Source organism: Mixophyes fleayi, chromosome 6, assembly GCF_038048845.1.
Source record: "Mixophyes fleayi isolate aMixFle1 chromosome 6, aMixFle1.hap1, whole genome shotgun sequence".
Taxonomy (NCBI): Eukaryota; Metazoa; Chordata; class Amphibia; order Anura; family Limnodynastidae; genus Mixophyes; species Mixophyes fleayi.
Window position 1 is genome coordinate 54,453,976 of NC_134407.1, and position 23,494 is coordinate 54,477,469.

The 23,494-nt window shown below is 41.4% G+C and overlaps 1 protein-coding gene across 2 annotated transcripts in view; it reads left to right on the forward strand.

The window, feature by feature from the left end:
* The window catches only part of MICU1 (mitochondrial calcium uptake 1), a 168,009-nt gene that overhangs the window by 50,929 nt on the left and 93,586 nt on the right, over nt 1–23,494 (forward strand). For both annotated transcript variants that reach the window (XM_075216581.1, XM_075216582.1), the window contains exon 5: nt 3,243–3,286. In XM_075216581.1, coding sequence (XP_075072682.1) covers nt 3,243–3,286 — 44 coding nt within the window. The remainder of the gene's footprint in view (nt 1–3,242; nt 3,287–23,494) is intronic.

Below are 23,494 nucleotides of genomic sequence, written 5' to 3' on the forward strand. Positions count from 1 at the left end.
CATTGCTATATATTTCTTTAGAAAAAAATAACCTAGTTTTCATTATATTCGTGTTTGTTCTGATTCTTCTGCTCTTTAGCATACTGCTACCTTTCTGAGAACTTTCTGTTAAACGTTCAAGGTGTTAAAGCGGCAATCCCACATTGAAGGCTTTATATTTTTCTTTAGATAACAAGTTAAATACCCTTTTAAGCTTGCATTTGATCATTTTTCTTAGCTGTCCTTCTACAAATCATTATCTCTTTTTCAAAATCTCTCTGGGGGTTGCAAAAACATTTTACTGTCCTTTTAAACAGAAACAGGCTCTCTGCATATCATGTCACGGCAGAGGGTGGAGGAGATAGGAATTTACAGTACACAGAGCAGACATAGCTCAGAAAATTGTTCCAAAGCCTCTGTCACACACCAGGCTCTCAGGTTCTGTCACTTACCTCTTCGCTGCCTTTCCAAGTTGTCCTTGCGGTCCTCAGGCTCTGCTGGTTTCAGACCTCTCTGTAAGATGCTGTCCAGTCTGTCTCCACTCTAGAGATTCCTCCAGAATCAGAGTATGAGCGTGACCATCTTGGATTCGGTCACATGATTCCTCTTGGCCAGTCAGGTGATAACAGCCTCCATTTCAGAATCTGTCCAAAACCAGTCCATGGGAGCTGCCATCTTGGATAGTCACCTGATCTATCTCAGCCAATCAGAGTGCTGCTTCTGCCCAGCTGACTGCAGTCTCCGATCAGGAATCAACAACAACTATAAAAGGACTTCCTGGAGCCCTTACCTGTTGCCAGTGCATCATTGTATTTTAGACACCTACCTGGTTCCCAGCAGTCTATGGTCTTGCTATTAATTCAGCTCAGACTGTTCAGCAGTCCAGTTCCTGTTTGCTGTCCTCTGCTAGTGTAATCACCATCAGTCCATTCACTACATGCAGAGGAACATTATCAGGCCGCCCAGCTCTGTCCACGTAGTCACCAGTCCAGCTCCAGAGACACAACCCAATCTAGGTACAGACAGATCCTCAGGCGTTTAAATCAACAAAGGCCAATGTGTTCAAATGGGGCACTCTTAGAACAGGAGCATTATAAAACTTAATAAACTTTATTGATATTCATTAAAATATTTATTAACAGAGTAGTGAAATATTAAAAAATGAAAATGACAAATAACACCAAATGATTGATAATTAACTGTTAAGACTAGCAAACTCTGCTAGTACACGCCGTTCTTGTTTAATCAGGTATATATTGAGAATATATTCGATAAATTACCTATATCATATAGTGGGGATGTGAGGATTAAATGGGATAATCAGCTATTATAGCGTTGCGGTATGGATATTGAAATTGTCCCTTCTCGATAATATGGGAACTGTTAGCCATATACCAAACGCTACTCTGAGGTAACAGAACCTGTGAATGTAGTGATTGCCGTCACCTGAATTATAGAATCACGCTAGGTAATACTACTCGCCTAGATTCTCATGTACAATCTGTTAGTAGTAATAATAACTGATTGTTATGTACCTAATACATGGTAAATGCATATATGGTATTAGAATTAGGGCATCATACTGCTATTTAGCTAGCATGATATAGCAAAATCCTTATAGCCTCTGCTTATAGCGTTCCCAGTACTCGTTAATAATGCTGCCCTTGTGACAGCTTGAGCTGGTAATATCTCTACAATTTGTAGCTGCTCACGAGGCTCCTCAGGCGTGACTGCCTCTCTGCTTACTTCTTTATGTGCCACGTGACTCTGGTTGCTACAGTAGTCCGTGACACTGTGTAGAATTATCAATCAATAACAGCAACCTAAAGAAACTGTTTATGAAAAAGATTCTTCTTATAGCCTCCCACAGTGATTTATGTTAAAGCAAAGCAACTAGTTTTATTTTGGGGGGGTTTTTTCCCTCTATGATTTTTATTTAAACACATTGCTGTAATTTTGTTTTCAGATCCCACTGGTGACCGCTGTATAAATCCATTTAATTACAGCTAGAATAATCCTTTTACAGCACTGCAGACAGTGAAACTTACCACCTAGTAGAAAAAGAAGAAAATGTTAGAAGGCCGATTTTATTAAAGGGGCACTTGTCCATGGCCCACTAGGACAAGACCCAGCATATACACTTTCTTGTAAAGTGGGTTCTGTGTTAGAGAGCTTCTGTCTAAGCGCCCTGGTGTCTTAGGAAGACAATAGATTGGTTTCAAAGAAGAGTCTCTGATAAATGAAAAGTTCAATAAAAAAAAAAACCAAAACGATAGTTACTAGCCTCAGTCTCCTAATGCATATAGTTCAAGCCTTAAATCTGAACCTTCTTTAGTGTTTACCTCTAGTCCATGCTTTTATCCATATCTAACCATAAGCAGATCAAGCTCTAAAATGATCCTAATCTTATAAGATCTCTGTTTTTCCCATATTACTACAATTTTATAACTCCTCACACAAAGACTAATTTGTGTCAGTCGATGTTTTCTGTTACAAGAAAGCTTGTAACACACAAGATTCCTCTCATGTTCTGCACAGGGGATTGTTGCCCAGTAACAGTGGTGGATTCAGGGGGCAATTGGAGCTATGGCCCCCCCTAGCTGGACAAGCTTATCTTTAAATTGTGGCCAAGATGCCTTTCAAAATGGAGGAGGGGTGGGGCCAACTGGGGGCAAAGCCAGCCAATCAGAATGAAGGAGGGCATGTCTACGCTAAATTTTATTTAGTGATTTAAGTTTAATTTGTGATATATTAGTATTTGGCCCAGTGGTCAAAGTGGAAATTTAGGAATAGTGGTATGAAAAATGGAACTTGATAGTTTTTACAATGAAAGCAGTAGAAGTGTTAGTATGGCATACCGCCATATACCAGGCCGTTTCCACCACTGATCTGTCCACAGACTTTGAGAGGATTAATTACAAAACTGATTGTGGTTTAGTGATTAACATCAAAATAATTTGCTTTGGGGTGCTTTCCCAGTTGAAGTTAGAGGATATCTAAATGCATTAACACTCCAGGAAATAGTGTCTTTCTTGTTTGAGTACAGGCCTTTATAGTTGCTGCTTTGTATAGTTAAACATTATTGCTTCTGAACACTTACCTGCAGCTTTAGTACCTGCAAAAATAATGATAAATAGTTCACTTTGATAACAATTAGCTAAAAAAATAAAATAAAATGAGTATTGTTAGTTTCATTTTTATTGGTGTTATCATTTTTATTTTATAATAGTAATATTTTAATATTTCAATGTTTTCTCCCCTAGATTTGGGCCTGGATCAATTTATCGTAAAACGATATGATGGAAAGGTGAGAGAATTTTCTGTTGACTGTATAAAAAAAAGTTTATTGACAATGGTGTTTCACAGGTCTTAGTGCTGAAGAAGATCCCATGTATGTGTGTGTAAGGAAGTATATAACCATTTGTTTGAACAAAACTTAACTTTTTTTATACTCGTGGTCTACACTTGTGAAAGCTGACTGAAGCTACAGAATACCATGACTGTCTGTTTACTTCTAAAAATCCATGATCAATTAATAAAGCACTTCCTTTTCTTTTCACTGAAAATATTTTTTCTTTTTCCCGTTTGTCGAATTCTGTCCATTTCTCAACAAACAGGGATGGTGCAGTATGGGAATTTTTCAAGGGGGTCATGTAGGGTTGACATCCCTGCACAAGTATACAACGTTTGCAGAAGTAGTAAAATTACTTTTTATAGGAAATGTGTTCACATTAATGAAAATATGCATTGAACATTGTATATATTTTAAATGTAGAGACCCCTTACATTTTAGTTGCCAATGCTCTAAATATCTAAGAGTAAATAGAGGGGAGGAACAAAGAATGACTATCCCACCTTCCCAGGAATCCTCTTGCGGTCTCATGTGGGCTGGCTGACCTCCGTTGTCTTTCCTTAGCTTATTTACCAGCAAGCTGAACAGTGTGTGCTGCAGATAATCACCAAAGGATTACTGCACCAGACACTGAGCACTCGATTTTGGGTGGGGTTCAGGAACAGCAACACTACAAACCACTTTTCTTGGGTCTGGTGGCCCTTCTGATCCGGCTAGTTCTCTGATGTCTGTAGGAGTTCATGAATGCTTTCTTCACTCCTGTCAAGCTGGGTCTTTCTTCATAGGGACAGTGCAATGTTAATGTCTGTCTCTGAGTTTAATATGATATTCATACAAATGGAATATTTACGGTGTATTGGCATTGACAGCACCACTGTAGCTGAAGAAGTGAGGAGAGTGTTGTTGGACCATTACGATGATCAAGAGACCTGCCTGATTGGATGGAACACTGCTTCCCAAGTAAACACTATCCAGCAGTATTAATAGCTTTTTGAACTGTCATTTTAAGGCTGACAGTGAGACAGTGACTGCCCCTGACTTAATTTTTTTGCAGATTTGTTTTGTAAAGAAGATTTATACTTGCTGCTTTATTAGCCATCATCTGTCTAAATGCTTTAGCCTGCAAATGATTAAGCTCAGCACATCATACAAGTTATTTGTCCCTGTGGTGTGTTACTTGGAATAATATTAATTTACTAACATAAAAGCAGTGTAGATAAAAGCTGATGACATACTGTTGAAAGCTCTTAATTAATTTGATAAGAAAGATAGATCTCTGCGAAACTGTTATGATATCTAGGCTCTGCATTAAAGGAGAATGTTTACTAATTAGATAAATACACATTTTCATTGCTTTTTCTACTTTATCAGTATCTTCTTGGGGGATGCTGTGAACATGATTGACTGTAAAAGTATATATTTGGGGCGTTGTACCTCGGTCTTCATTTTTTTTTTTTTTTTAATAATCCAGTATTTTGTGACCTTGTCTCGCATTATCACTATATATAGATCTAATTATGTTTTTATCCGTTTGATGGCTTTGTAACCAGCCCAGTATATTACATCCGAATCTCCTACTGCCTAGACTTTACTTTTGTATCAGCTTTGTGAAATGGTGAGGTTTTGTAAGTGCTCCACTAATAAACCGTGAGGGGGTGCTCTCACCCTGTTGCTTTTCACCTCTCGTTTAAAGGTGTAAACACTCCAGATTGGAGTCATTAATTTCCATTGGTAAACCGCAAAGAATGTGTGCTGTATATCGCCTGAGCAATTTTTCCATCACTGACAATAACATTTTGGACAAGTTTCCAAAGCGCTCAATAACATGGTTATCCCAATTTAAAGTCATTGGGGCATATTCAATTAGCTTTTGGATTCGTGGTAACGCGCCGGAACAGCCGCGAAACGTAATACACGGTACCGCAATAACGTGGATTTTCGTTCGCAAAATCCACGTTAATGCGGTACCGTAATACCCGCAAGAACGCGCACTTTTCGCGGTAACGCGCGTTACCGCGAATCCGAAAGCTAATTGAATATGCCCCATTGTATTTGAACAGACCCTGTCATACATCGTTGTATGTGTTCATTATGAACTGCTGCAAGAAGTCACTAAAAGTTAGGAGCACATATGAAGCTGGAAAAGCACTACCTTGAAAAACGCCTGTGAGACCTCAACCTTAACTTATCAATTCTTGCAGGGTTTGTTTTTAGACTGATATTTAATATATCTATTGAACACATAGGAATAACAGTGTTAAAAGATAAATGAATGGCTCCCCATCATGTCATATGTAATATTCTGTCATTTTTTTCGACCATCGGCAACTTTTAGACTGATTAAAATGATGTTTGTAGAGTTTATTGCGGCCTCGTCGCCCTCAGGGAAGCTCTAACTGGTTGCAGTCCAGTATCTCTGAACATTTTTATTATAGGGCCCATGGACTTCACTTATTACAACAGGGTGATTAATAAACAACTTAGAGGATGTGGCTCTACTGTATAAAGAAGGAATAACGTTTCCATTGAATTTTCTAAACTAAATTCTTGGATCACAGAATAGATGTCTCAAAATGTATTTTTCAGTCTGTATGATCCTTAAATCTTTATATTTAGCCTAAGTTCCACAAGTCCCTTGTGTTCCTTGATGTCCAACCTGGGTATTTCGGCTATTGGATTATTATAGCATCTGCTCTCAGTACTACCAACCACTTGTGCAACAAATGTTCTCATATCTTAATATACAACTTCACTTCTCCTATTCTTGACTGCTATTTCATCTCTCTCTGAAGATTGTTGACTGGTGGCCATGGAAGGGAACAGTCATTTCACCTTGATTCTTCACCCCGGAGGTGTGGAAGCCGTGAGATCTTGCGTCTTAACACACACGGATCACCAGAGACCACCTGGAATTTTGGCTCCATCTCTTAAATGGTTTTGGTTTGAAAATACAAATTTAGGGACGAAAGGCTGAAAAGTGGGCTCTTGTGTCTTTCATGCCAGCTTTTATATTTATCTAAGGGAAGAGAACCCATTGATTTGTCCATATCTTAGAATGTAGACCAGTCTAAAGGATCAATTGTAAAACCACTGCAATTTATTTAGACAACATTAAATGTACAAACCTGTCTCCAAAATTTAACGGGGCACCCTTTATCTAACTTTCAATTTATGATCTTTATTTCATGTCAAACCGCTTTTAAAAGGTGGAGATTGTGTAAAGAAATCTGCAGTTGGAGTCTTGATGGATTTTTGGACTTAACACTTTTGGCATAATTTCTTCTATTTTTGTAGATTTCTCATTTTCTGATAAGCAGATTTAAACCGTGTCCTTGGCCACAAAGGTTTCACTAGGACCGGTTGTCTTTTCTTTGAGGTGCTCTGTTTGATTTTTGGTTTGATCACTTTCTTGTTGCTATTTGGTCTCTGTGTGCGTATTTGGCGTCTCATTTGATGTTTTATTCTATTCAGCATGTATTTTAATTGTATTCAGTTTGTAAATGTTAGTAACATTGACTATAGGCTCTGGGTTGTCATGTACATGGTTCTAGTTCGGATTGTGTATCTTCCATGGTGGGTCTACTTATTCGCCTACAACTTTTGGCACTGATGATCTTTGATACCTTTATATTACATATTTGCCTTATACTTTTTTTTGTTCAGTTTCATTCCCGTTTCTCTGCTATATAGTATAGACTGGGTGAGGTCACTGTTGCTGACCCGATCCTACTGTTTTGACAACATCTCCTGTTTTCTGTGTGACATCCATATACTTCTGGAGCCTTTCGTGCTATTAAAAGTGATTTGGTGGAACGATACGTTGTAACTTGAAAATGATCATCTAGCGTGTCTGAGAGGTGTCATTCAGTTTATTTTTATTTGCTATACTGTTAGTGTGCCCCTCACCTTATAACATACTGCGTTCTAATGGATTTCTCTATTCTGCACATTTGTCTGAAATGTTACCCTCCGGCTGAGCTGCTTGTTTTATTGTCTTTTTTTTTTTTTTTTTCTATTTTCTTTTTTTTGTTGCTGTTTTGGAAAACAATAAATTTTCCTCCCTTATCTCTTGATCACCTCCAGCTGGATACAATTAATTTGCTTCCTGGCTACTTTGTGCTCTGATATAAAGCTTATTCTTTCTTGCCTGTTGGTAAAGCACTATCTTTGCTGTTTATGATCATTTATCCCATGTTTTTTTTGCCCCCCTCCTTCTGTTACTGCTTGACTTTGACAATCAAGCCTAATCCCTTCCACATCTTGATGCATTACCTGCTTGAGGTTACTGGCAGGACATCATAGCTATCTTGTTTTCTAAATCAAGTGTGTTAAGCTGTCTCCCAAGTGTTCTCTGATCTTTTTTTTTTTTTTTGCACTATTTTTAATGGAGAGGTGAAAAACCTAAATATGAGTATCCAAAACCAGCCCCAGACCTTCTTCTACTCTCATGGCCAGCAGATTGGTGATGTCTTGACTTTTAGGAGGCATCTTGCCTGACTTGACATCATTGATTATTATTTGCATGTTTGTGCTCATCTTTGTTTTAGGTATTTCAATTAGACTATAAAACACAATACTGTATGACATCACAGAAATAAATATGACCTTATAACTCTGTTCTTTTCACCTACCGTTGAAATAGGACAGATATGCACCTCAGATGGAGCTTTTAATATTACTGTAATGGGAGGGGCAGTCACATGGATGTTCACAGAGAATGCACAACGGACCATAGAATGCATCACCGTTACCTCTTTGGAACTTTTGCGTACTACCAACTAATGTATTAATTTCTACATGTTAAAATCTTGTATACAAATCCCCAATTTTCTTTTCATTTTATGATTTAAAATAACTTTATTTGCATTCACCAGTACAGTAGCCCCAGAAGCTCATGCACTGACATATTTTGGGTCCTGGATGAATATGCACTAGAACCCCTAATGGCAGATTATTTTAACACCCTCTTCTAGGTATTACCGTCACTTAAGTTGCATTTTGCTTCAAGGTTGTCTACTCTGCTGTGGGTGGAAATGGATCACATCGCCCCAGCATAGCTCAATTGATCTTTCTTTTTTTTCCAAAGACTTTGAAGTAAACATGAACCGCTAAATCTGTAACCCGCATTTCACACTGCAGTACCATGCCAAGATTGTCCTTGAATTATTGAGTCATCTGCAGTCCTCATTAACATGTACATGCGTCTCCTTCCCTGAACTAGCAAGAGAACATCATGTTTCTTATTAGAATGTAAGCTGCATCTCCTTTATTAGATGCATTGCAGGATATATGCTGAACCCGCTGTCTAGTCCGTCCCCTCTCTGTGTGCATTGTGTTTAACCTATTACCCAAATTACTCTGAGCACTAATCTAAGAAATATAAGACTTAGGACAGATAATTTAATTGTAAATTATTTAATGTCAGGACTGGGAATTGGATGGAGCTACTAACTGGTATTGGCGTAACTGTACAAGGAGGTGCGGAGTCTAATGCACCCCCGGTATTCACCAGGGACCCTCTGAACGAGGTTTGCACTAAGCTGTAAAAGTTGCGCAGGTCGCAGTTCTCCAGGACAGTTACCAGTGTAGTAGTGATGAGGGTGGTCAGGTCAATCCGTGTCAAGGCAATAGGACAATGCAGTAGCGAGGGAGATCCAAAGGAATGGTCAGAGTAGCTGAAGTCAAACCAGGAGATTAAGAAAACCGAATCAGGATCCAGAAGAATGGTCACAGAACAAGCCGGGTCCAACAGGAGGTCAATAGTAAAAGCACAACACATGGAACGCCGGAGGCAGGAAAGGACCTGATACTCTGGCACCCTAATGGTGTCAGTCAGGTTTAAATAGAGGTGCACAGTACTTGATAAGTCCGTGACGCCACGGAGCACCGACGGAGAGCCAGAATCGCGTCCCGTTGCCTACTCACGCAAACATGTGGAGAATCATACAAACTCCATACAGATAGGGCCTGGTCAGACTCATACACATGACCTCAGTGAGACAGCAATGCTAAACACTGTGCCACAGTGCTGCCCATAAATGCAAACCAAGAATCCTCTTATGCTTTGTGAGGCCAGCCTATATTAAACGTACATTGATGAAGTGAGAGATGCCAGCAGCATTTCCACGTGTCATATTTCTTGGAAATTAAAATAAATTAAACTAAACCCCAGGAAGATATCAAACAAAATAATCCTTCCTAATAAAGCATATGGACAGATTAAATAATGTTTGTTTTTAAAAATGCTGAAAAGCATTTGGAAATAGCAGACCATATTTTACATATTTCAAGCGTCGGTTCAGGATTTGGTGGCATTTTGCTTGCTTTTAAATATTTAATTGCAAAAAGGCAAATAGACTTCAACTGGAAGAATACATTTCTGGACAATATAATTTAAATATTATTAATCCAGAATCCCACTATGTAAATATTTCATTATAATCCATAGGGACACTAAACATTGCTTAGCATCTGTGGCATGTAGTCCAAGCAGACCCAAATGCTCTACAATCCCTATAATGACTTTTGAACATAGTAATAATTTCTGTCATTTTTAAGGTGCTTTTAACTAGGGTCTTGCCTTATTGCCTTATTGTGTGCAATCTTCATCTCCTGGTCATCCATGTTCTCCTTAGTTTTGGAGTCAGCAAGGGTAGAACAACCTGTATTTATTGGAATACTTAGAGTAGCACATCAGGAGATAAGCTGATATTGTGGGACGTAGAGTCCTATCCAGTCCTCTGATTGTGTGAGGAAAGGGCTGTCTGTGATAGGGCCAGTGTCATGATGTGAGAAGGGGAATGGAAGCAAGTACTGAAAGTTATATAATGGGAGGAGCAGGGTACTCCAACAGCACACAGTAATCATGCGATGTTAATGATACATGAAGATTGTGGTGTCCTATGCACCTCTGTATGAAACAAAGTTCATACAACCAACTTGATTATGTGTAATACTTGTGCTTTATAAATATCTAGTTGTACAGCCCAGGGAATTGAAATAAATAGTGAAAATTATCTTCTATACTAATAAGGTTAAAATGTACTGTCCAGTCATTATTGATACATAGAAAGGTTCCCAGAGTCAAGGTTTCATAGATTAGTCTGTTAAAATTTGGGACTATACCTATAGATACGGTAACGTTGATAGACACTTTCACCTTCATTTTATATATCCAGGGCCCAATGAAATACCTCATTTAGGTTTATACATTTACAGATCTAAACATTAAATAATTCTCAGATATGACTATTTTCAGTACATAACACATTTAATATTTATTTCAAAGCAGATTTGACTGTGGTTTAACTGAGCAGTCAATTTTTCATTTTGTTCTGTTTATTTGTTTCTTGACTTCTGCCTGATAATGTTTGTGAGACTGTAGGTTTTTCTGTAGAGTAAGAGATTTGTCTCTACAGACACCTCTTTATGCGTGCACCCAAAGGGCTAGTATCTATTCATCACCAAGCCTGCATGATTAATGATGGCAAGTCTGCCCCATAGCTAGTCCTCTGTAGCCTGAGCCTACTATAATATAGGATGAGCTCAATCATTGTGTAATAAATGCTATTAATTTCCGAAAGGAAGGATCTGAAAGGAATACGTATTTATTTTTCATGTTTTAAATAGTTTAACTAGCTCGTCTTCAGAGCATAAATCCGCTATGAGACAAATTAATGATTTGTCATATTAAAAGTTAATATATGCAATTACCCGTGTCCCAAGTCGTCTTATTATTCCTTTCTGTCTAGCACATCAGGGCATTACTCATTTGATTATGAACTCTACTTTTTGACCTATCTGACATTGCAATACGAATAATTTTCTCTACGCACAAAAACCAGCAGTATCCACAATTGTGGATAAAAAGATGGGCTCCAAATTATAAATACCTTCCAAACAGGTCTTTTGAAAAAACGTCAAAATGGTAAAATTGCATAAACAAATTTACAACATATGTTGAAGACCCATTTTACTCGCTTATTTTTTTTTATAATGCTACCCCCATAAGACACACTTTATTTACAGGTTAGGGTGCACTAATCAACTCAATGTAAATGTCACAATAGTGTGCATGAAATACTGAAAATATGTTTATATTATTGGAAGTTTTTATTGATATAGTTGTAATTATAAAAGTCCCTTACATATCACTGTATATCCTTCATACACTGTTCACAACAGATTCTGAGCACATTGATAATGGTATAAATAGTGTGAGAATTCTAAGGCAGCAGTGAACGTAGAAGTTCCTGTATCCCATTTTCTTCCCCTCCCTATCTGACCATCTTGCTTATACCCCATGAATCCATAAATGCAACACTGGTTACAGTGATATAGAAAAAATAGATTGTATCTTACATCTTCAAACATGATGCAGGTGCACTGTAGGTACTGTCACGGGCACTAGGAGTCTTTACCCAGGGATCACCAGATGGTAGGCTTACCAGAGCAATGTAGATGGTAATAGGGTACTCTGGTAGCTGGGTGATCACGGAACATGAAATGATGGCCGATGAGATGCTCAGGAAAGTCTATGACTAGCAACACTGGAAATGAGGTAATGATACACAAGGAACTGTATGGACAAGGACACGTGAAGGTAGTCCGTGGTCTGCGATAGCAAGTTGTACCACTGCTATAGTGAGGAGGAATGTCCAACAGAAACAAGGAGGTGATGAGAGTCAGCGGTCTGCGGGTAGCAAGCTGTACCGCTGTCTGAGTGAAGGAATGGAATCCAAGTGGAGGTATCCAGGTAGTCAGTGGTCTGCGGTAGCAAGTTGTACCACTGCTATGTGAGAGAATAATGGAACAGGTGATACCGGAAACAGGGATCAGTGGTCTGACATCAGCAAGTTGTACCACTGAATATATATGTGAGGAGGTGCACAGGGAAAGACTGCAACACAGGATATACACAGGCACCTTATACACGATCCACAGTGATATGCACAATATAGATATATATATGGATATAAATGACTGAGCAGGTCTGCAATCTAGAAAGTCTCTTGAAGTAGTCCAGCACAATGATAACACAGTCAATGATGGCAATAGACTCAGCGGATAGCAGACTCCAGAGAGAACCAAACACAGTCCAGCAAGATATGCAATACACAGCACAGTCAATGAGAAGTATGCATACCGTGGTTCAGCAGTAGCAGTCAGATGGGATTGCAGCGGTACCTGAGCGGCTGGAGACCGACTGGATAGGAAGTCCCTGGATAGGTGAAGCAGCGGTCTAGCAGGTGCAGCGCACAGGTGAGTAGACCGACAGGGACACGAATCCACAGGAGTCAGCAACAGGTGGAACTGGACTTATAGGAAACCCAGGAGAATGGAGATGATCCAGCAGAGGGTAGTAGAAGAGATACAAATCCAATGCTGACAGGAGGGTAGAGACCAGTGGAACACGTGAAGGCGTGGAGAGTGGATCAGCAGGAGATGGACGATAGCGCTGACCACAGCGGCAGGACTCAGCGGCACACGGAGGTAACCAGTAGCAACCACAGGAACCAACAGCGATGGGAAACAGGAGTGCAGCGCAGGGCAGGAGCAGTAGATCACGAAGTGTAGCAGATGGTAATGAAAAGCGGCAGTCTCGAGGAAGTCACAGCAAAGATGAGATGAGAGTGTAGTGCACGGAGGCAGCGGGTAGTAATCAGCTAGCAGTCACGATGTTGAACACAGGCGAGTTGCAAGCAGGAGACTGTAGTGCACAGAGGCAGCGGATAGTAGTCAGCTGGCAGTCACGATGTTGAACACAGGCGAGTTGCAAGCAGGAGACTGTAGTGCACAGAGGCAGCGGATAGTAATCAGCTGGCAGTCACGATGTTGAACATAGGCGAGTTGCAAGCCGGAGACTGTAGTGCACAGAGGCAGCGGATAGTAGTCAGCTGGCAGTCACGATGTTGAACACAGGCAAGTTGCAAGCAGGAGACTGTAGTGCACAGAGGCAGCAGATAGTAATCAGCAAACAGACTTGATGAGAAGCAGGTGAATGAGGTAAAAGCTGGAGTGCACGGAGGCAGCGGATAGCAATGAGCAAACAGTAATGATGATACAGTAGATGGTAGAAGTGGTATGGAACCACAGAAGTAGAAGTGGTTAGGAAACCACAGGAATCAGCAGCGCTGAATACACGAGTAATACAGGAACACCTTCAGAGACTCATGAAGAATGAGACTCCAAGATCAGGCAACGTGGTGTTGACCACAGGTGCTTAATATAGGGAGGTTGCCTGATCTGCCAATTAAGTTAAAGGAGTATACACTAAGTATAGAAAAGGGCTGCGCATGCGCAGACCCTCAGGATGGTGGACGACCACGGTTCCTAAATGTCCGGGAAGAGGCACTCACGGTCCGGTGAGTGACAGTACCCCCCCTTTTAAAGGTGGGCACAGAACGCCTGGAACCGGGCTTGTCCGGATTTTTGGAGTAAAACTTCTTCAAAAGGGCAGGAGCATTAAGATCTTCAGCTTTGATCCAAGAGCGCTCCTCAGGACCAAAGCCCTTCCAATGAACGAGGAAATGGAGGACTCCTCGCGAAATTTTTGCATCTAGTACCTCGGTAATCTCAAAATCCTCCTCCTGATGAACTTGAACTGGCTGCGGAGCTGAGGGAGGAGTTGAAAAACGGTTGATAATAAGAGGTTTGAGCAAAGATACATGGAAGGCATTAGAAATCCGAAGACTCTTAGGAAGAAGGAGTTTCACACATACTGGATTGATAACTTGAATGATCCTATATGGACCAATAAAACGAGGGGCGAATTTCATGGATGGAACCTTCAAACGAATATTTTTTGTGGATAACCAGACACGATCTCCAATTTTTAGTGGTGGAATAGCCCGTCTCTTCTTATCAGCGAAAGATTTATATTTGACAGATGTCTTCTTTAAACAGGTTCTGACCTGAGACCAGATATTTTTAAAGGTCTGACAAACCGTTTCCACCGCAGGAACTTGGGTGGGCGGGAGGGCAGGAAATTCCGGAAAAGACGGATGGTGACCGTAGACCACAAAGAATGGAGTTTTGGATGATGACTCATGGTACATGTTGTTATGGGCGAACTCAGCCCAAGGGAGTAACTCTACCCAGTTGTCTTGATTGGCTGATGAAAATATCCTTATAAAAGTCTCAAGATCTTGATTGACACGTTCGGTTTGTCCATTGGATTGTGGATGGTAAGAAGATGAGAGTGCTAATCGTATGCCCAAGGTTTTACAAAGGGCTCGCCAGAATCTGGACACGAATTGTACTCCTCTATCAGACACAATCTCAGATGGACATCCATGGATACGGAAGATCTCTTTAATGAAATGTTCAGCCAGGATAGACGAGGAAGGCAAACCAGACAGAGGGATGAAATGAGCCATCTTCGAAAATCTGTCCACTACGACCCAAATAGTGTTATGGTTCTTACTAGGTGGTAAGTCAGTAACGAAATCCATACTAATATGGGTCCATGGTTTGGACGGAATGGGTAGTGGTCGCAGCAACCCTGCTGGGGTTCTGCGGGAGGATTTGAATTGCGAACATAATTCACAGGAAGCAATGAACTCTTTGACGTCTCTCCTCATTGAAGGCCACCAGTAACTTCGAGAGAGGATCTCAAAAGTCTTGTGTTCACCGGCGTGTCCAGAAAAACGAGAGGCATGGAACCACGAAAGGATTTTCCTCCTTAGAGTAGGAGGCACAAGGGTTTTCCCAAATGGTAGCGTTTTGGTGGATGAAGCAGCCAGTGAGATACATTTGGGGTCTAGAATGGTATGGTTGGAAACCTCTTCTATATCAGAGGACGTAACAAAGGCTCTAGATAAGGCATCAGCTTTTTTGTTTTTGGCAGCTGGTTTGAAGGTAATTATTAATTCAAAACGGGAAAAGAAAAGAGACCATCTTGCTTGACGAGGGTTCAAGCATTGGGCAGACTGGAGATATGACAAGTTCTTATGATCCGTGAAGATCGTCACCGGATGGCGAGCTCCCTCCAACAAGTATCTCCATTCCTCTAATGCGGCTTTGATAGCCAGTAATTCCTTGTCTCCGATGGTATAATTCTTCTCTGCGGGTAGGAGACCCCGAGAATAGAAGGCACAAGGGTGGAATTTTTGCTGTTCCGAGCGTTGGGAGAGAATAGCTCCTAAGCCCACATTAGAGGCATCTACTTCTAGAAAAAAAGGGAGTGTCACATCAGGCTGACGAAGGATTGGAGCCGAAGAGAAGGACTCTTTTAATGTTTGAAAGGCTTGAATAGCCTCAGTAGACCATTGCTTAGGATTAGCCCCTTTTCGAGTCAGGGCCACAATAGGAGATGCAATGGAAGAAAAGTCTTGAATGAAGCGTCTATAGTAATTGGCAAAACCTAAAAAACGCTGGATGGCACGAAGAGTAGTTGGCTGGGGCCAATGTAGTACAGCATTTACTTTGTCAGGATCCATCTTCAGACCAACTCCGGAAACAATATACCCCAAGAATGGAATCTGGGGTAATTCGAATGAACATTTTTCTAATTTACAGAACAATGAATTTTTCCGTAGCCTGGAGAGGACTTCTGCCACATGTTGGTGGTGAGAAGGCAGGTCCTGTGAAAAAATCAATATGTCGTCCAGGTAGACGACGACACATACATATAATAAGTCCCGAAAAATCTCATTGATGAAGCCCTGAAAAACAGCGGGGGCATTACATAGCCCGAAAGGCATTACCAGATATTCGTAATGCCCGTCTCTGGTGTTAAACGCCGTCTTCCATTCGTCACCGGAACGAATTCTGATTAAATTGTAGGCACCACGAAGATCCAACTTAGTAAAAATACGGGCTCCCTTGATGCGGTCAAATAGCTCAGTGATCAACGGAATGGGATACCGATTCTTGATAGTAATGGCATTGAGTCCACGAAAATCTATACAAGGGCGTAATGATCCATCCTTCTTTTTGACAAAGAAGAACCCAGCTCCAGCGGGCGAGGTGGAAGGTCGAATGAACCCACGCTGGAGGTTCTCCCGTATATATTCAGATGTAGCTTGAGTTTCAGGTAACGAGAGTGGATAGACCCGGCCCCTGGGAGGAGTCTTGCCAGGAAGAAGATCAATCGGACAATCCCAAGAACGATGAGGAGGAAGACGTTCAGACTGAGCTTTATCAAAAACATCGGTAAATGAAGCATATTGAGGAGGGAGTCCCGGTGAAATAGCTGAGATGGAAGCTTGCTGTACCTTGAGAGGAATGACTTGGGAAAGGCAATGATGGTGACATTCAGGCCCCCAAGACGTGACTTGAGGGGTGCGCCAGTCAATCTGGGGAGAGTGACACTGAAGCCATGGAAGGCCTAGGACAATCGGACTTGTCGTAACAGGAAGAATTAAAAACGATATCTCTTCATGATGCAGAGCACCAATCTGAAGGGTTACTGGAGACGTACTCTGGGTGATGAGACCGTTGATGAGACGTGATCCATCAATAGCCGTCACAGTAATGGGAGTTTTTAAGGTAATCATTGGTAGAGACCATTGATTAACTAACGATTTGGAAATAAAATTTCCTGCTGCTCCGGAATCAATCAATGCCTGTGACTCAAAGGTCTTGGTAGCAAAGGAAATAGTCACATCAAAAGCGCAGACTTTAGATTTCATAGACGATGGAGAGGACTCCAGGGACCCTAACTTCACCTCTCCAGAACTAGTTAGGGCCTGGCATTTCCCGATCTCTTAGGGCAGGAGCTGAGGACATGAGTGGAATCAGCACAATAGATACAGAGTCTATTCTTGACTCTTCGTTTCCTCTCCTCAGAAGATAACTTGGAACGTCCTATCTCCATGGGAATCACAGCGGGTGACACTGGACGAAATTGAGGGTTAGAGCGAAAAGGTGTTTTAGCAGAAGTCGTTTTCTCAGCCTCTCTTTCACGAAATCTCATATCAACACGATGGCATAGAGAGATCAAATCTTCAAGTGACGAAGGAAGCTCTTGGGTAGTCAGTGCATCTTTAATTTTATCGGAAAGCCCCTGCCAGAAGGCGGCAACCAGGGCTTCAGTGTTCCACTGAAGTTCAGAGGCTAGGATCCTAAATTGAATGACGTACTGGCCTACAGTATGAGATCCTTGTCGCAGACGGAGGATACTGGAAGCAGCGGAGGTCACACGACCTGGTTCATCGAACACACTTCGGAATGTAGAAATGAATTTGGCACTATCTTGTAATATTGGATCGTTCCTCTCCCACAGAGGGGAGGCCCAAGCCAGGGCTTGTCCTGAAAACAAAGAGATAAGATAGGCCACTCTGGAACGATGGGTAGAAAAATTTTGAGGTTGGAGCTCAAAATGGACTGAACATTGGTTAAGGAAACCCCTACAAGTTTTGGGGTCTCCATCGTACTTTGACGGAGTAGGCAGGTGAAGCGTGGAAGCTATAGACACCTGGGATGGCAATGGGGAAACGGAGGAAAGCACAGGAGCTTCAGTAGTAGCTGTCACAGTCTGTCCAGATGTTCCTTGGGAGGTTAATGACTGATAACACTGAAGTAACAGCTGTTGGCGGGCATCCTGTTGCTCCACACGGCTAACCAGATGTTGCAGCATCTCTTTGGCGGTAGGTTCCACATCTGGGTCTGTCATGGCCTGATCTTACTGTCACGGGCACTAGGAGTCTTTACCCAGGGATCACCAGATGGTAGGCTTACCAGAGCAATGTAGATGGTAATAGGGTACTCTGGTAGCTGGGTGATCACGGAACATGAAATGATGGCCGATGAGATGCTCAGGAAAGTCTATGACTAGCAACACTGGAAATGAGGTAATGATACACAAGGAACTGTATGGACAAGGACACGTGAAGGTAGTCCGTGGTCTGCGATAGCAAGTTGTACCACTGCTATAGTGAGGAGGAATGTCCAACAGAAACAAGGAGGTGATGAGAGTCAGCGGTCTGCGGGTAGCAAGCTGTACCGCTGTCTGAGTGAAGGAATGGAATCCAAGTGGAGGTATCCAGGTAGTCAGTGGTCTGCGGTAGCAAGTTGTACCACTGCTATGTGAGAGAATAATGGAACAGGTGATACCGGAAACAGGGATCAGTGGTCTGACATCAGCAAGTTGTACCACTGAATATATATGTGAGGAGGTGCACAGGGAAAGACTGCAACACAGGATATACACAGGCACCTTATACACGATCCACAGTGATATGCACAATATAGATATATATATGGATATAAATGACTGAGCAGGTCTGCAATCTAGAAAGTCTCTTGAAGTAGTCCAGCACAATGATAACACAGTCAATGATGGCAATAGACTCAGCGGATAGCAGACTCCAGAGAGAACCAAACACAGTCCAGCAAGATATGCAATACACAGCACAGTCAATGAGAAGTATGCATACCGTGGTTCAGCAGTAGCAGTCAGATGGGATTGCAGCGGTACCTGAGCGGCTGGAGACCGACTGGATAGGAAGTCCCTGGATAGGTGAAGCAGCGGTCTAGCAGGTGCAGCGCACAGGTGAGTAGACCGACAGGGACACGAATCCACAGGAGTCAGCAACAGGTGGAACTGGACTTATAGGAAACCCAGGAGAATGGAGATGATCCAGCAGAGGGTAGTAGAAGAGATACAAATCCAATGCTGACAGGAGGGTAGAGACCAGTGGAACACGTGAAGGCGTGGAGAGTGGATCAGCAGGAGATGGACGATAGCGCTGACCACAGCGGCAGGACTCAGCGGCACACGGAGGTAACCAGTAGCAACCACAGGAACCAACAGCGATGGGAAACAGGAGTGCAGCGCAGGGCAGGAGCAGTAGATCACGAAGTGTAGCAGATGGTAATGAAAAGCGGCAGTCTCGAGGAAGTCACAGCAAAGATGAGATGAGAGTGTAGTGCACGGAGGCAGCGGGTAGTAATCAGCTAGCAGTCACGATGTTGAACACAGGCGAGTTGCAAGCAGGAGACTGTAGTGCACAGAGGCAGCGGATAGTAGTCAGCTGGCAGTCACGATGTTGAACACAGGCGAGTTGCAAGCAGGAGACTGTAGTGCACAGAGGCAGCGGATAGTAATCAGCTGGCAGTCACGATGTTGAACACAGGCGAGTTGCAAGCCGGAGACTGTAGTGCACAGAGGCAGCGGATAGTAGTCAGCTGGCAGTCACGATGTTGAACACAGGCAAGTTGCAAGCAGGAGACTGTAGTGCACAGAGGCAGCAGATAGTAATCAGCAAACAGACTTGATGAGAAGCAGGTGAATGAGGTAAAAGCTGGAGTGCACGGAGGCAGCGGATAGCAATGAGCAAACAGTAATGATGATACAGTAGATGGTAGAAGTGGTATGGAACCACAGAAGTAGAAGTGGTTAGGAAACCACAGGAATCAGCAGCGCTGAATACACGAGTAATACAGGAACACCTTCAGAGACTCATGAAGAATGAGACTCCAAGATCAGGCAACGTGGTGTTGACCACAGGTGCTTAATATAGGGAGGTTGCCTGATCTGCCAATTAAGTTAAAGGAGTATACACTAAGTATAGAAAAGGGCTGCGCATGCGCAGACCCTCAGGATGGTGGACGACCACGGTTCCTAAATGTCCGGGAAGAGGCACTCACGGTCCGGTGAGTGACAGGTACCAACAGATAATGCACGACAATGGGAGAGACAGACACTCTCCAAGCAGGTAGTGATAAAAGAAGGTCTGCGATCCAACATTTCTATCCCTACTAGGATCTTTATCAAGAATATCGATGAAGATCCCAGCAGTGTATTAAAGACCTCCTCTTTCCATACCTGCTTTTAGAGTGAGAGTTCCCTGAAGTTCACCTCCTGCTACACACACACACAACCATCCCTGTCAATATTGTCCTCTCATTTTAGGGACAGGTAAATATAACTGTATTTCAAATGAACAACCCCTTAATCCCGGTCATCCATTCAAATGAATAAAAATAATTTTGATGGTTTCCCACAACATATTATTCTTTATATTGTCAAACCCTCAACCACCATCTGTTTGCATTATCAATTGTATAACTGCTAATTGTTTTCCCAATAAACGTTTCCGCTAGCATTATTATGTCTTCTGATTGGCCAGCGTTGTTGAGCTTTGAACAGCCAGCTATCTATCTCCCTGTAGCTGCAGGGAAGTGGAAATGTTATTGACTTTGCCTGTCGCCCATTACCCACCTTTAATCTGCTTTGGCATTGTGCTTCTGCATTCTGTACTGCTTGCACTGTGTGCCCACGCACTGAAAGGGCACAGATATGGAGCGGAAGAATGGCTTTTTCCCTGTCGTTCTCTGCCAACTTTTTTTCAATAACTTGTGTTAGTTCTGGCTATGGGCTTTGACAGAAATTAAATAAGATTATTGCAGTGTAGGAAATTAAATTTCATTGAAACAAACTCCTTTTATAGATGAAGTTTTTTTTTTTTCCCCTCACAGTCTGAGTGGTTTATCCTGTAACACTGAAGTAACTGATGCCTAGTTTGACATTTCTAGCCTATTATATCTGCTATATTACTCCAATATGGAGATGTGGTACACCCATGACATCAGAGCTTCCTTTTGTCAGTGCTTACGCTAATAAAATAGATTTCAGGTTTAAATAATTGCCAATAGAATAATAGTTAAGAAATTAAAGAGAGAATAAAGTTTGATTATCTTTCATCAAAATACAATGCATGATGGGAACCAACTGAATTTATTGTATCTTTAGCTCATCAAGTACAGTGTCGTTCCTGTGCATTGTATTATGATTTCAGTCTTCTTTCAGCTGCGTGCTCATTCTCTATTCTGAATCGTTCTCTTTTATTGCTTAGATGTGTTATCCTGTATTATCTTCAAACAGGTTGTGTTACTCGCAGCATTGGGGCATTTTATTCATGACGTGATGCCTCTGATCAAGTTATGCATGAGAAGCACTTTATGCTTAGTTTTCTAAATAAAAGCACTAAAACTAGTCATTGTTTTCCCATATATTACTAATTATGCAATACTTTTACACGTATGACTTATAAGATACAGTATGTTGAATGTATTTCTGTCCATGTAGAGAAGATTTCCTATGTGAGTCATGAAGGTTAAATTGAGCTTTCACTAGTAACAGTGTTTGAAAGTAAATTGGGATTTCACCCCCCCCCCCCCCCACCTCCTCATCCGTATAATAAGTCACAGCTTGAAGTAGGGAATAGGTCACAAGAGTGAATAACTATCCTCATAGGGTGGTGTGACATGGGCACTCTTCATCTTCAGACACTAATGCCCTATTATAGCGGTTATATTACAGATGGGCAACCGCATTGCTTTTACAGCTTATAATGTGAGGTTAAAAAATCGGTTTGACATGGTCTGATCAAATATAGTGGATTTTAATTAGTCAGCATTTTTATCAAGATCTTTGGACATTTTGTGCAAAACACTTCTCTGTTTTTTAAAAATGGCTCAATTAAGTACAGCGCACATATTATACATTCAAATGTATTATTTCAATTTGATAAGATGCTCTGCTCTAAACGTGGCATTTAAAGTGCCCATGTGACACCCCCCCTGTGCTCCTCAGGGCTACTGGTAAGTTACTGTCTTGGCAAAAAAGTTCAAAATAATGAATGGACTAATGAACCTAAGGATTCTTGATATTCCCTGTTTTTTTTATTTTCTTTTTACAGGCCTTTGTAACACTTTCTCCCTAGTGCTATCCTTCCCATTGCCTTGTGTTGCTGTGGTATTTAGTTTAACAAAACTTTGGTTTATTTTTAATGACCTTAACCTTTTCCTGTCATGTTAAGAAATGTTTCTGTCTTTACCCTTTGCTTGTATAACCAAACATTACCTGGTTTTTCTATCTTCTTTTTAACCTTACCACCTCCCCCAACTCTCTCATCAGGATTTCTGGCAGGTACTGATAATAGCATGTGTTTGCTTCTGAACATCAATATTGTGCATCATAACAAAGGGGCAGACTGCCTGCGCTCCACCAACAGAGTTGACTCCACTATATATCATTGTAGAAAATGGCAAGATCTGGTAGCCAGAAATGTACATGGTTGATTTTTGCCAATAACCATTTTCATTTGCATAGTCATTGCCCAGAATCCTTTGCCTGCTGAGGTTTGCTATGTAATACTTAGTTGCCATGCTTGCATGTGATCTGTAGTTATGGACATTATAATAGCGTAAGAAAAGCCTGCATATATGAGTAAAATTGCTGGAAATATAATGTAAGGCGGTATTGGAGTTTTATAATAAGCTTTTTATATATAATGCACTTACGGATGTTTTTCTTTGATAAAACATCTTTGCTCACCTTATTTACCTCTGCGTTCCCTGGATCCAGTCTGGTGTCATTGTATTGAGTGCCAAGGACACCATATTGATTTGATTGATACAATTTGTGTACAAACCTGAACATTTAACACATATTATAAGCAGTGATCAGCATGTTTTTTTTGCATGAAAAAGCAAACGTTGCACGCGATCAGAAATGTAAACACTCTTTGCCATGTAGACTAAGAAGGGACAAGCACCTAAAGGGGAGCCGAGCCTTCAGTTGTCGTTTTTACTTATTTTGCTTGGACACTCTGTCCTGCAAATATTATTGTATACATATGTTTTAATTTTATAGCTTATTCTGTGTTCCTAAGCCATATTTTTATTTTTATTTCGCCAGTGGTGGTGTCCTGAGAGATCACACAAAGCTGCTCTCTGATTTCAATTACATCCATTGCAGCCAGCACAGGAGAGCTGTGTTGTGTGTCTGGGCAATGAAAATAAACAGCGCTGTCTAGTGATGTAAAAAACATGGCTACAAAACAGCAGAAAGCTACAAAGACAAATAAAGGTTATATACATACTAATACATGAAAAGCATCTGGAGATTTAAATTCCTTTTTTACCTTGTGTTTTTTTTAAAACCTAATTCTACCCTACACAAAATAAAATAAGAGCTGAGTTTAACAAGAAAATCTCACTAACTTGCACTCCCCCAATCATTTGATCAGGTGGGTAACGCAGAGAGACGCTAATGGGGATTTGGGGTCATCAAACCTTCTTAGTAAGTAGAGCTTGTGAGCAGGAGACTATTTCCTTCTCTAACCACTAGAGGCAGTGCTAATCACACAGTTTGGACAGTCAGGGGAGCACAGGTAAGTGAAATTTCTTGTTTAACTCCTCTGATGTCACCTG